Genomic DNA, 13,729 nt, shown 5'->3' with positions numbered 1-13,729 from the left:
ACGCTTCCATTGTGGTCTAATGCGTACAAGTGACATTGCATGCAAAATAGTATGTCCTCAAATAGATGCAGAAAGCTTAGCTCTCACAAGCTATGGTCTAGCAATTAACTGCAAGCGTTTTGTGAATGCTTCTGCTAAAGCATTTTTTGTATGAACATGAGCTACAGGATGTGAAACACTTATCCCAATTGACATACAATAATTATCAAAAGCATGGGATGTAAATTCACCAGAATTTCCAAGACGAATGATCTTAATTATATAATTAGAAAATTGTACTCTTAACTTAATTTTTTAAGCAAGTAATCTTTTACAAATGCAAGATTTCGACTTGATAATAAGCACATGTGTGTCCATATACTGGATGCGTCCACTAATACCATAAAATATTTAAATGGTCCACTTTGTGGGTTAATAGGTCCACATGTATCACCATAAATTCATTCTAAAAATGTAGGGGATTCAATTTCCACTTTAGCTGGTGATAGTCTAATTATCAATTTTTCTTGAAAGCAAGCATCACATGATAATGCATTAGATTGAAAAATCTTTTAGGTCTTTAATAGATGTCCATTTGAATTCTCAATAATTATTCTCATCATTATAGACCCTGGATGACCTAATTTGTCATGCCAAATTGTAAATATGTCTAGATTCATGAACTTCAGGTTCATTATTGTGTATGTTTCAATTACTCGCATATGAATATAATATAATCTAGAAGATAAAGTAGTAGGGTTGGCAACGGGGCGGGGCAGGGCCGAGGATGCACTCCCCATCCTTTTCTCCATGGAGATTTTTAATCTCTGTCCCCACCCCATTCTTGATTTTGAGGAGTGGGGGTTGGGGAATCTTCATTCGGGGATCAAGTCCTCGTGGAAAAAAAATTCTCCGTCTATTATTTTTTATTTAAAATAAAAAAATTGTATTTATATTAAACTGGTATACTTTTACGTAAAAAGTTGGAATTATTATTGATTTATTTATTTAAATTATTAATAAAAAAGAATTTTTAACATTTCTTTATTTTAAAATTTAATAAAAAGTTAAAAAATGAAATGAAATAAAAAAAAAGTAAAAAAAACAAAAACAATAGCTTTAAAGCTCTCTCTCACACACATAAATAAATATATGTATTAAAAAATTTAAAAAAAATTGGGGTGGGATCGAGGACGAGGACAAGGCGGGGAATACCTTCCCCATCTCCGCCTTGTCTCTGGTTCGAGAGTCGTTTTGGGTCCCCGATTTGACCCCAATTGGGGTAGGGATTTTTGCCAACCCTATAAAGCAGGAAACTCTTCCAGTATACGTTTTTCTTATGAGACAATAGATATAATATAAAGATACTCAATATTATTCTTTCTATCAATCTCAATATGATAACCATCGCAACGTATCTTTAAAACTAAGTAGATTTCTCTTTAATTGACTAGAGAAATGAAGGAACCCTGTTAGAGGTCCTTGAGTGGAAGTAGGGATCGGACCCAAATCCCAAAATTCATAGTATATAAAATTTTATAGTAGAGGAAAAAAACCATGCATTTGATTTAGAAAAATCCAGCATGCTTGAAAAAAAAAAACAAAATACAGGAAAAATAAAATGGGTTAGAAAACCCCTACCTTTAAAGAACAATTCTTCAATTGAATCCCTCGAACTAATGAACACCACTACAAAGGTTACCTTGGTATTTTCTGGGATGAGAACCCAAGAGTTTGTGGGCTCTGACTATTTTAATTAGGAGGGAATATTAAAAGATAAGAGGAGGAATATCTCATAGAAAAATTATTTTCCAGAGAGCGTTTCTGTATCTCTATTAACTCATTGAAGAATAGCAGAAACCATCATTCAGCCCCACTCTCATGTTTTAGAGAAAAGAGAGGGAGGGAGTTACAATGTCCTTCCAACAATTGATTAAAAATAAATTAAATAAAGTTAATTTATTTTAATAAATCGATCAATTAATATATATTTATATAATAACTATCTTATCATATAATATATATTAAACTATATGTTATATCAAATATAACTATCATCCATATTTAATCATATATACAATATAACCACCCATATCATATCTTAAAATCCAAACCATACTCAACTATTTGCGAGTCTTGAATACATTAATTTCCATTTACCTCTTTAAATTAATAAAATCTTTCCTTAAATATTTTTATTTTTCTTCACATTTATCCTTGCTTAACTCAACAACTTGAAGGTGCACTTTTCACTTCTCGAGTGAAACATAATTTCTAAACCAAGACATATGACCCTTTATAACCTTTCCCAGAAATCTAAAATTTCATTCCAAACTTATAACTTTAATAGGATATTTCTCACAAGATAACATTGCTTTTATACTACAAATACTTATCCTTTCTCTTGACATAAGTAATTAAACTTGAATCTTTTCATTGCAACAAACACATAGTTCAAACCCAAGTACCTTAAGAATTTTTCAATCCAACAACTAGTTTTCTCTTATTTAAAGACAACTATAATTTCAACCATCTTGGCCTTCCTTGAACAATTCATCTTACTTAGGTCTTGTAAAGATTTCCTCATACTATCGTTTTATGCTCCAACTAGTAATTCTTCTTCCTTTTATGCATGTTACATGAAGAACCAAAACATCATACCTCACTCGATAGTGATCATGACCTATTAATCCTTTCAAATTTCTCTTGAAACATTTTGACTATAATTTCTAGTCATTTTTAATAGAACTAAAGTCTCTTCTTCACCTCTTTCGTATCTTAAAAAGAAACTTTAATCTCGTACTTAAGAACGTGTGCCTTGTAATAAAGTTTCTTGTAGTACCACTAGTTTAAAATTTAATTAAACTAAAGCCTCTTCTTCTTGTAGTACCTATAGTTTCTATATTGTATCATACAATATAACCTATAGTTTCTATTCTCTTATCAATTGCATTTAATATAAATCCTATTTATATTAAATTTAATTATATGAACCAAATTCATATAATTAATATTTAAATCATATACATATATTTATTTCCTCTTAAATATACTTAAATATACTTTATATTATAATGTGTCAAATATATTACAGTAATTATATCATATATAATTAAAATTAAATTAATTATATAATTAATTCCCTCAATTAATTTGAATGATTCGAATAATTTAATTAAAGGAGTTTAATTAATTATTCACCATCAGTTAACTGTCGGGCACTCCACTAAAGACCGACAGTTACACTCTTCGCACTGCAGATATATTTCTGTGTCCATTGGATATAACTAGTCAACAGTACAATGACCTTTTACAAATTGCTCGTAAGTACAGCTGGGCCAAAATTATCGTTTTGCCCCTATAGTTACATCTAACTTCTTAAGTACCATGGATCCCTCTACAATGATAAATCATAGTCCAACTATGATCAATTTCCTCTTGGGCCAAGAGAGGGTGTGACACCACATTACTCAAGCCTTGGAATCAGCTCTTAAGGGAATAATTTATCTACTTACCCTGACGTTGGGGAATGAGTGAATTTCTTCTTGTGTAGTTGTGTTCCCAACTCCTCAATCAGACGAATCCCCAAAATAGTAGACTTAGCAATCCGACCACTCTCACCCATACAAATCAAAGGATCGCCTTCATAGGCTCACCCATATAACTCACTCAGGATTCAGGTCATGTTACCTATGATCATCCTAGTGAAATGTAAGTTTCTATTATGAACAACATTATATAACGAGACTAAACATTTCGTGGTCCGGTCTTATACAAACTCATTTGTATAAAATATCCTTGCTCACATGTCTTCCCATGAATGATCTGGATTAGATCATTTGTAGCATTTTACAACAATTGTAACATCTACAAAGCGAGTCATACTCGTAGTGTCACTAGGATAAGGTATCCAGCCTTATCCATCTAGTACATATCATTTAGGTTATCACTTAAACATGCCCGTATATCTGTACATACATGTTTAAGCGAAAAGATAACATTAGATGTTAGTTTATTGATTTGTGGTTAATGCAATTAAAATTGAAATAAACAAGATGTTTGTACAATGCAACTACAAACTATAGGACCTTACGAGATTTAGGACACCAACCTCAACAAAAATAGTGCATTGTCAATTCTAAACCCTTCAATCAGGTTTGTATAACCTAATATTGTATTGACTTTTGCTTCTAGCATTGTCAGTTTGGAAAAGTATTTTCTACTTGTAAGTATTGTATGTGTAGTTGCACTGTTTGCCAGACATAGATTTCTTTACTCATTTTTTAGTCATCCAACTTATGAAAATGATCAAGATTTCTTCACTAAAAGAAAATAATTACAATGAGAAAAACGACACTTGAAATATACAAAATTTAATATTAACCAAGGAAAAAAACATGAAAATAATTTTTTTTTTTAAAAAAATAGACAACATTAATACTAAATATTCTCAAAATCTAAAGAAACGCCTGTTATGCCATCAATCGTGTCAATTTTCATTTCAAGAGAAAAAACATGCCACATCCAAATTTGTTATATTGGATGGGTAAAATATCTCATTATTCAAGTATGTAAAATTTGTTCCACATTTTTCCTTTTTTCCTTCAGGGAGGCTTGAAAGAGATCAACTAAGTGTTTTGACGTACAACAGGTATGTGACCAATGCAGTTATTCCGCATCAAAAGCATTTATTTTCAACAGTTTTGAACTTTTATCTTGTGGAACTTTTCCCTTGTGATCATCATTTTGTAAAGTTCTTTTGAAATTTGAATGATTAGAACGACCACCACAAAAATAATAATTATTTATTCATTTGCCACGGTCATGACCTTGATCACGACCATGATTGTTATTACTATTCACGACATTCACTTTAGGGAATGGTGTCGTCCCGATTGGTCGAGATTCATGATTTTTCATTAATGACTCGTTATTTTGTTCGGTCACGAGAAGACATGAAATTAGTTCAAAATACTGTTTAAAACTTTCTCTCGATATTGCTATTGCAGGAGCATATCCGAAATATAGAAAAATATCTTCTTTAATATATTGATTTAAAATTTTGGAGCCTCAATTCAATCCATTTACGACGAGCTTTGAAGAAAAAATGTTTTCTGATGATCACATTTTTATGGCATCCAGGTGCATTTTGACATCAAGTACTAATGACAAATAATTATTACAGTTAATATTAAGGGGCGATAAATTCTAATTTTGTGAAAATTATCATGGTAGCACTATCATGAAATATTGTATTTATATTATAAATTTAATAGATATTAAATATGTAAAATAACATTAAATTTATTAATTATAACGAAGAAGAAAAAACCAATATATCTTTAGGACCTACCTTTAGCAAGAAAAACGATAGAAACTTGTACTTATAACGTGTGGTGAACTTGAAGAGCACAACAGGTACACAGATACCAATAAGATATAATAATAAATAAAATAAATAAATAAATATTAAAATAAATTAAACATAGTATATAAATAAATAAAATAAAATAAATTAACAAAATATAGAATAAGAAATTTATCTAAATTCTCTACTTTCTCTAATTTTCATGGACCTTGCCAATGTGTTTATGTTTTAAAACCCACAAAATGTCACTACTTATAAACAATTTGGCAAGTAGGAGGTGGATTACATGGACACTATAATGTTTGTTGAGAACACATGGACAACACTTAGAAATTTGGACATGACACATGGTCAATGAGCAGAACACTAAGCATGAGCATCTATTATCATAATATTCATGATACATATATATCTTTAGTTTTTCAATAACTTTAGTCGCGTTTTCAACTAATATAAAAGAGTGAATATTTTATTAGGACCTTTTTAACTATAAAAAATATTTACACTTTATAGCAAAATGTTCCAAAAGTACAAAATACTTTTAAAACTTTTTACTATAAAATATAAATATTTTTGGGATTTTTCTATTTATAAGAATTTTCTATTTTTTTTAATTTTTACTTTTTAAATAAAAAACAAAACAGTGAATAGTTTTCCAATTTAATGCGATGACAGTTGAAATAATATTGATAATAATATTTAATTAAAAATGATTTTTTAATCATTATCCGACCTTAGCTCAGTTGGTAGAGCGGAGGACTGTAGTAGGATGCTGTAATCCTTAGGTCGCTGGTTCGAATCCGGCAGGTCGGATGTTTCATTTTAGAATCAAAATTTGTTACTTTATTTTCGTTATGATTTTTTCAACTACAAACTACAAATCATCACACGGCACGTTGAAAGTGGCCATTTCGGTCCCCCTCCCCCTTTACGTTTATTCATGATAAAAAAAACGATTAATTCAAACAGTTTAGATTGATTTATCAATTTATTTGGGTTGAGTTCAAATAAATAAAAATTTTATGGGTTTGATTAGTTCATAGATTTACCTAATATGATTCGAATAACTCGAATTTATTATTAATTTTAATATATATATATATATATATATTACTTATAACACAATTATTTATACATATATTAATTTTAATAATTTTTTTAATAATTTATTCTTCAACAACTCTTAAAGGTAGTTTCTTTGTACTTTAAAAATAAAATTTACACTATATAGATTAAAGTTGAGTAGTTAATCTCAATTCAATATATGAAAATAATTAAATTAGATTTTTACATATTTGTGTTTTGCTTCTTTTTATAACAAAATTGTAAATAAATGATCCGATTAACCCGAATCAACCCAACCAAAATATTTCATGGTTGGGTTGGGTTGAGTTTATTTTTTAATAAGAGATATTTGGGTTAAAAAAAATTTACAACCCGAACAATTAGGTTGGATCTAAAAAGTGTTTCAACCCAACCCAACTCAACTCAACTCAACTCAACTCAACTCAACCCAACCGATGAAAACCCTAGTTTCTAATCTTATATATTTTGTTCCACAAATTTTGAGCCTAATTCCTATTTAAGTCATGAACTTAAAAATGTTACATTTTTTAAAATATTACATCAACTATCAAAATAAGCATTGATCAAAATTAAAGGTAAAAATACAATAAAATGAAATTTATGAACCGATTCAAAACTAAATTCAATATTCAAAAGTAAAATTGTAACATTTTGAAATCTAAAAAACCGAAGGGAAGTTAAACTAAACAATTCAGAGTAAAAGTGTTATATTTTGAGCACGAGACTAGATAAGAATTAGACTCATAACTTATAGACCATTTTTTAAAAGTTTAATAGTGATTATACGAATCTTTTTTATTTTGGTGGATGAGTGTATTTTCCAATTTAACTATGCCTATGTTAACATTAAATATATACATGTATCTTATTTAGAGTTTAAACTATATATAAGGGCATGATACTTTAAAATAATTGTCCCAGTTAGCGTAGATCACCTGACATGTAATATGTGTTAGCAACCAAAATGTTATTGGTTTAAATCCTCTCACATCTATTATACTAAAAAAATATTAATTTCAAACTTACAATGATGATGTTAAGGGCACCACTTTCTTAATTTCAATGACTAAAAAACATCAATTCCAATTTCCCATTACTTATTAACTTATCATTATACGAGCCCACGACTAAAATGTAAGACTAAATAATTCAACTCATTACCACAAATATCCTTATTATATTCAGGGTATCTCATAACAAAGCTTGGAAAAATATTATTTAAAAGTGAGGGGAGCTCAAATTTAGGGAGAGCTTAAGTTGAAACTGAAGAGTAAATCATACATGAGTCAGTGATGTGTCAAAAGCTTACTCTCTTCCTAAAAGCACAATCATACATATGAGACTACGAGTTACTAGCCGTCCTTAATTATTTAAGCGGCGTTTGAGACAAGGAGTTGATTATTATAGTCCTATGTTATTATAATTGGATTATAATAGTTTGTATTTGTGGTATAGATTATTTTAATTTGGATTATAATAGTATGTGTTTGAGGTGTAAACTACTTTAATTTAAGAAGAAAATGGTAAATAGTGTTGCAAAGAATAAAAAACGATGAATGTAAAATAGTAAAAACTATAGTAAATAGTAAATACTGTAGCAAATTGGAGAATACATGACAATATTCAAACACATCCTTGGTATCTTAGGAAGGAGGAATAACCTTTTCAATTTTATCTTATTTTTATTATTTTCATTCATTTTTTTTAACTATTAGTTCTTTTGGGAGCTTTTTTAGGCTAAAATGAACAGAATTTTTTAAGTATGAGGATGATAAAGATATTTTTACATATAGTTTATTTTTTTTAAAAAAAAAATATATTTTTTAGGAAGGTTGCATGTCAATAAAGAGTTCCAAGCAATTGGCTAACAAAGCAAATGAAAGATTTTTCAAAGAGTTCCAAGGATTTGGGTAAAAGAAGCCAATTCTATTCAATTCAACCTTCTTCTTCTTCTTTATTTTGTCCAAAATAAAAATAAAAATAAAAATGTGTGGTCTGTTTTAAGTCGCTACATCCCCGAAGGCTTCAACGGTCAAGAGCAGCTCGCTGTTCGCTCTGGTGGCTCCCACTTTCCCTCCAAAATCTCCATCCCGAAAAGGAGATACTCCGAATCTTCTTCTTCTTCTTCTTCTTCTTCTTCTTCATCATCATCATCTTTCTTGTTCTACTCATTCTCAATCTCTTCCCCATATCTGGGTTTTTCTTCATTTAACAAATTCGAAACAGAAATTGGGTTCACAGAAGTCAAGGACTGAGCGAGGATGAGAGCTTTGAATTCGCATTTTTTGCTGATTGATCTCCACAGTTCGTGGCATTCGGCGAATCAAATCCCTATTTCGACTCTTGCATATTTGCAAAACTCTCATTCCGTTTCGAAATTCTCCTCGTCGTTTCGTCGAACACGTCGTGTGCGTAAGGGGGTTGTTTCGTCTGAATCTTCAGCTCCGTCGTTTCGTTCCCCTGAAATTCGTAGGCCGTCGTCTGATCGGTTGTTTTCAGGGAATGGGTTGTTGACGAATTTGTCGAATTCGAATTCCAACTTGGATTCAGACTCTGCTTCGACTTCGTCGCAGTCGGAGGCTACTGCGGAGTTGGAGATGTTTATTGAACTTTTGCCTTCGAGGATGAGGAAGGAGCTGAGCTCGCACACTGAATTTCGGGAATTGATTGAGGTAGTCTTGGATTTGGGAAGGAACCCAATTGCTAGGTTTCCATCGGGGGATTGGGCCATTTCGGAAGAGCCTGTGAAGCATGAAGATCTAAGCCACGCGATATCTAAGGTGATGATTTGAGTATTTTTTTTATCCTCCAAAATATATATGATTCACTCTTAATCGGATTATAATTAATGTTTATTTTCTGAATTATTGTGCATAAAGTTGGAAATAGTGGATGAACTAGACGTAATTTTCATACGGAAATGCTATGTAAGAATTAAGATTCAGCTCCCCTGTCAGATGTAATTTACGATACACATTTAGCAGCGTCAAACTCGTCCCTTTTGTGATTGGCTCTGCTGAAATTTATTGAAACATGGCACAAAGTTGTCTTGTAAAATAACGAGGCTCAAATGAAAACCATATAGTTAAAAAATATATCAAAAGTTGTTGAATTAGGCCATCTAAAGGTTGAAGATTAATTAAATTTTTGGGAACTTGGTCTGTTATTTAGGTTGGAGACTTCTCAGATGACAACCGATCTGGCATGGACAGATCTTTGCATCGGATAAGTGCAATTCGGAACCGTAAAATGCAAATTATTGGTCTTACTTGTCGGGTGGGACGTTCTGTCTCTGGAAGTGCTGAGATCATTCGTGATTTAGTTGAGGGTGGAGGTTCCATCTTGGTCATTGGACCGCCAGGAGTTGGGAAAACCACATTAATCAGGTATGTAGATTTACTAAGAACAACTAGAAAACTCAAATCTCTTATTATTCTTCCCTTTTTCTTGAGTCTTGATTGGCAGAACGTTGTACTAAAAAGTGTAAGAAAACCAGTGGAGGCAACGTTTATAACAAGTCTTTGGATCAATGCATCTCAAAATACCACACCATAAGAATGAGGATATTGTTTTTCAACTTCTAACTCCAAGTATAGGCCATAAAGAATGAGCTAAACTGAACTTTCTTTGTAGTCTTACATTGTTTAAGTTATGGCCTACCCTCCCTTTACTTACCACATGGAATCATGGGATAAAATCTCTCTCTTGTATTCTTCGTCTTATGCAGAGAAATTGCTCGGATGTTGGCAGATGACCACAAGAAACGTGTTGTTATTGTGGATACTTCCAATGAAATTGGAGGTGATGGAGATGTTCCCCATGCAGGAATAGGCAGTGCAAGGAGGATGCAAGTCCCTAATGTTAACATGCAGCACACAGTGAGAGCACAAGACACAATTATGGTTTTGACCATTACTTCATTTGATAGTCCCACGTCAAGGTTCGAGTTGCTTTCTGTGTAGGTTATGATTGAAGCAGTGGAGAACCACATGCCTGAAACCATAATCATTGATGAAATTGGAACAGAACTTGAAGCACTAGCTGCCAGCACCATTGCTCAAAGAGGAGTTCAGCTCGTAGGGACAGCTCACGGGATCACCATTGACAACATCATAAAAAATCCATCATTGCAAATCCTTGTTGGTGGCATTGAGGTGTGAAAAAAATCCTTTGATTTCTCTCAGCCTGCATCTAATGTATATGCACGTGCCTTTAACTAGAGTATATGAGCAATTGTTAGTCAAGTGTTAAATGAAGATGTGCTCCGTAGCCATCATTTCTGTCACATCATCGTGGAGGAAAAAAGTTTTGTGAACTGCTAGCTGTCTTACTAATCCTGTTTTCTATAACGGAAGTATATTGATGAAAGTTGCTATTGTTTTTGTTTTTCTTTTCATTTTCTTGGACATAGAGTGTGACCCTTGGTGACGAGGAAGCAAGGAAAAGAAAAGTGCAGAAGACAATTCTAGAGAGAAAAGGACCTTCTACTTTTACTTGTGCAGTTGAGATGATATCCAAAACTGAATGTCGTGTTCATCACAGATTGGATACAACAGTTGATGCAATATTAGCAGGTACTTTCTCCAACTAATTTGAAATTGTTACACTGTACTCCTTCAAATATATTTGTACAATTGATCACCTACCGTTTGTCTTCTCATTGGTGTAGGAAAAACTCCTCTTTTTGAAGTACGTCATGTAGATACTTATGCCAACCATTCTATGGGGCCATCTCCAAATCATGTAAAGAGTTTTGGTCTTCACGAAAGATTACCTTCAAAAGATGGTAACATTATTGCTGATAGTGACTCTAACTTGGAAGTACGTCATATGGAAACTTATGCTAACCATTCCATGGAGCCATCTCGAAAACACGAAACGAGTCTTCAAGGAAGAGTAAATTTAAAAGATCATAACATCATTGCTGATCATGATTCTGACATAGAAGACGTTGGTCACTTTTCTCATCAGTCTAAGAGTAGACCTGTGAGCAAGAAGAGCTCACCTGTGCGAGTCTATACTTATAAGGTAAATCCGATGTTTGAATATAAATTATGATTAATAACTTAAACGTTTGTTCTGTATGGTTTGGTGTTGGGGGCGGTTGCATTTGGGATGGGATGGAATAATGTGGTAATACTTAAGCTTACAATGATGTACTTTTTGATTACTATATTTCACAATAAAAATGTGCTGATGCCCTTGATTTGGCACTTTCAGATTCTTGAATCTGATCTACTTCAAGTGGCACAAGTATTGGGGCTTGAGAATGAAATAGACGTAACTGATGACATTGAATCTGCTGATGCAATATTAGCAACCAGTAATGAAATGAAGCAAAACCCATGGGTCCGAAGTGTAGCAAAATTTCACCATTTGCCTGTATTTGTAATCAAGGTATGCTTTACTTCTATAACTTTAGAACTCAAGGACACAGATATACAACCTATAGAACGGATCTGTTCAAGTAAGGTCGTTACTCTTTTCTTCTATAACTAAAAAATGAGCACATTCTTTCTTTAGATATTTACAATTCTATCATTACACAGTCAAACACTATGGCTCAAATGGTCAAGGCAATCCGAATGATTATAAAGATAGACTCCAGCTCTACAACAAAGAAACCACGAAAAACCCCTGACATTGTAATAGAAGATGATGCACCAAAAAGAAAGCCATCCCTAGAAGAGATAGATGCATTGGAGGTAATTTCCTTTGCACGTTGATGTTTTTGTTTGTGCGTACGGGTGTGTTGTTTTGCATTTGCCAAGCCCAATATTACCCATTATTTATGCAAGTAAAATTTGAATTTTAATCATATGTCACTGATTCTGATGGTCAAAATCATTAGCCCATTGTTGCAATTAGCATTACTTGTTAACAAGAGGTTTTGTTTTTCCCAATCTGAATTATAAATTCGCAACAAATGCTTTTTTTGGACGTTTATAACATGAAGTCCTTTAAGTAATTTTCTGATTTCATATGACAAAATTTCATACCAATTGATATCACGTCCAGAAAATTAGCACAAATTTTAAATAATATTTTTATTTATGTGCTGAAACTTCTATTCATTTAGTACAAGTCGTGCCTTTTTCCCTCTTGCTTTATGTGATCATAAGTTAGAACTAGATTCATAGTTAATGGCACTCTATTCCAGTTTCAACTGCAATTCTGTTGTCTTCCGCAAGCATCATACCTTACTCTGCTATTTCTGTCTAAAATTGTACTCCTGTTCAGAGAATTTGAATTTACGTTATCTATTCATCTAGTTCAGTAAAATGTACTAGCATGTTTAGGAGTGATTCTGAAACGATTAAAAGCTGAAAATCATTTTCATCATTTTCAAAATCATGTTTTTAATAATTAAAAACCAATTCTGATGATATGAAAATTGTATTTGTACACTTAATTGGTGTGATTCTTTTGAGATCTATTATTGTTCCATATACACTATGAAGGACATGGTCATAATCTTCTCCTGTTCCGAAATCTGACAGGAAGTTAGACTCGCCATTGAATACATTGTCATTCCTGGTGGAGAGCCAGTCGAACTTCTGCCTCGACGTTCCGAAATAGTCGCCCGACAACTTGAACTTGTGGAAAGTTATCAGTTAGCAGCTGAATACTCCAGTTCTGATCCAAACCCCAGGTTGCAAATTCTTCCATTAAGGTTGAAGAACAAGAATCTTAAAGAACCAAAATCAAGTTCAAAACCACTAACTGGGGAAGGAACTGGTATCTCTAGGCTCCCCTTGCTACCTGAATGAAATTTAACCAGAACCTTAAACATGGTACAGTTTATTCTATTGTTTCTGGTTATACAATTGTCAATTTATTATGTACATGCATGTAAATAATACATATATATCTATATCTGATTAACATAATTATTTATATCTTATGCCATCCTGGTTATACAACATTGTAAAGATTCCTTCAATCAAACAGTGAAATGACTGTTGTAATGAATATGTACTCCAATATTCAACCAACTCTTACTCCCCTGTAGCTAGCGATCATCTTTTATTAGTTTAGATGGAAAATTGGGAAAAGGAAAACAAACGAATGATGTGTTTTGGTTTGTTTTGGTTTAACTTTAAAAATAAATCATTTTGAAAAAAATTGAAATGTTTGGTAACTACTCAAAATAGCTTGTAAAAAACTTTCAAAATGTATTTTAAATAATTTATCAAAAGAGTTTAAACAAAAATGATTTTTTTGGAAAATATTTGTTTTCCCTAGTCAATCCAAACCGGTCCAAAATGCAATTAGGTTTTGCATTTTGATCAATTA

At 32.0% G+C, this 13,729-nt stretch overlaps 1 protein-coding gene and 1 non-coding gene across 2 annotated transcripts; both read left to right on the top strand.

The window, feature by feature from the left end:
* Window positions 1-6,075: 6,075 nt before the first annotated feature.
* On the top strand, window positions 6,076-6,160 carry TRNAY-GUA (transfer RNA tyrosine (anticodon GUA)). The gene is given in 2 exon segments: window positions 6,076-6,112; window positions 6,125-6,160. It is a non-coding gene; the product is annotated as a tRNA-Tyr (tRNA).
* Window positions 6,161-8,307: 2,147 nt separating this feature from the next.
* On the top strand, window positions 8,308-13,428 carry SPD1 (P-loop containing nucleoside triphosphate hydrolases superfamily protein). The gene is made up of 9 exons (XM_039029640.2): window positions 8,308-9,213; window positions 9,605-9,819; window positions 10,161-10,311; window positions 10,396-10,587; window positions 10,845-11,007; window positions 11,103-11,461; window positions 11,654-11,830; window positions 11,983-12,138; window positions 12,934-13,428. The coding sequence occupies exons 1-9, from the start codon at window positions 8,695-8,697 to the stop codon at window positions 13,201-13,203; spliced, it is 2,202 nt and encodes a 733-aa protein (XP_038885568.1). The 5' UTR covers window positions 8,308-8,694; the 3' UTR covers window positions 13,204-13,428.
* Window positions 13,429-13,729: the final 301 nt, after the last annotated feature.

This window comes from Benincasa hispida, chromosome 4 (genome assembly GCF_027475165.1).
Source record: "Benincasa hispida cultivar pf3 chromosome 4, pf3_genome.v1.1, whole genome shotgun sequence".
NCBI lineage: Eukaryota > Viridiplantae > Streptophyta > Magnoliopsida > Cucurbitales > Cucurbitaceae > Benincasa > Benincasa hispida.
Note: the sequence above shows the minus strand (reverse complement) of the source record. Positions and strands in the feature narration are given on the sequence as shown.

What these genes read in the sequence shown, in the direction of transcription:
- SPD1 (XM_039029640.2), top strand. Translation starts at nt 8,695, where the DNA reads ATGAGAGCTTTGAATTCGCATTTTTTGCTGATTGATCTCCACAGTTCG. An exon ending in TGCCTGTATTTGTAATCAAG is followed by an intron (nt 11,831 to 11,982) that starts GTATGCTTTACT and finishes ATCATTACACAG; the next exon opens with TCAAACACTATGGCTCAAAT. An exon ending in AAGAGATAGATGCATTGGAG is followed by an intron (nt 12,139 to 12,933) that starts GTAATTTCCTTT and finishes GAAATCTGACAG; the next exon opens with GAAGTTAGACTCGCCATTGA.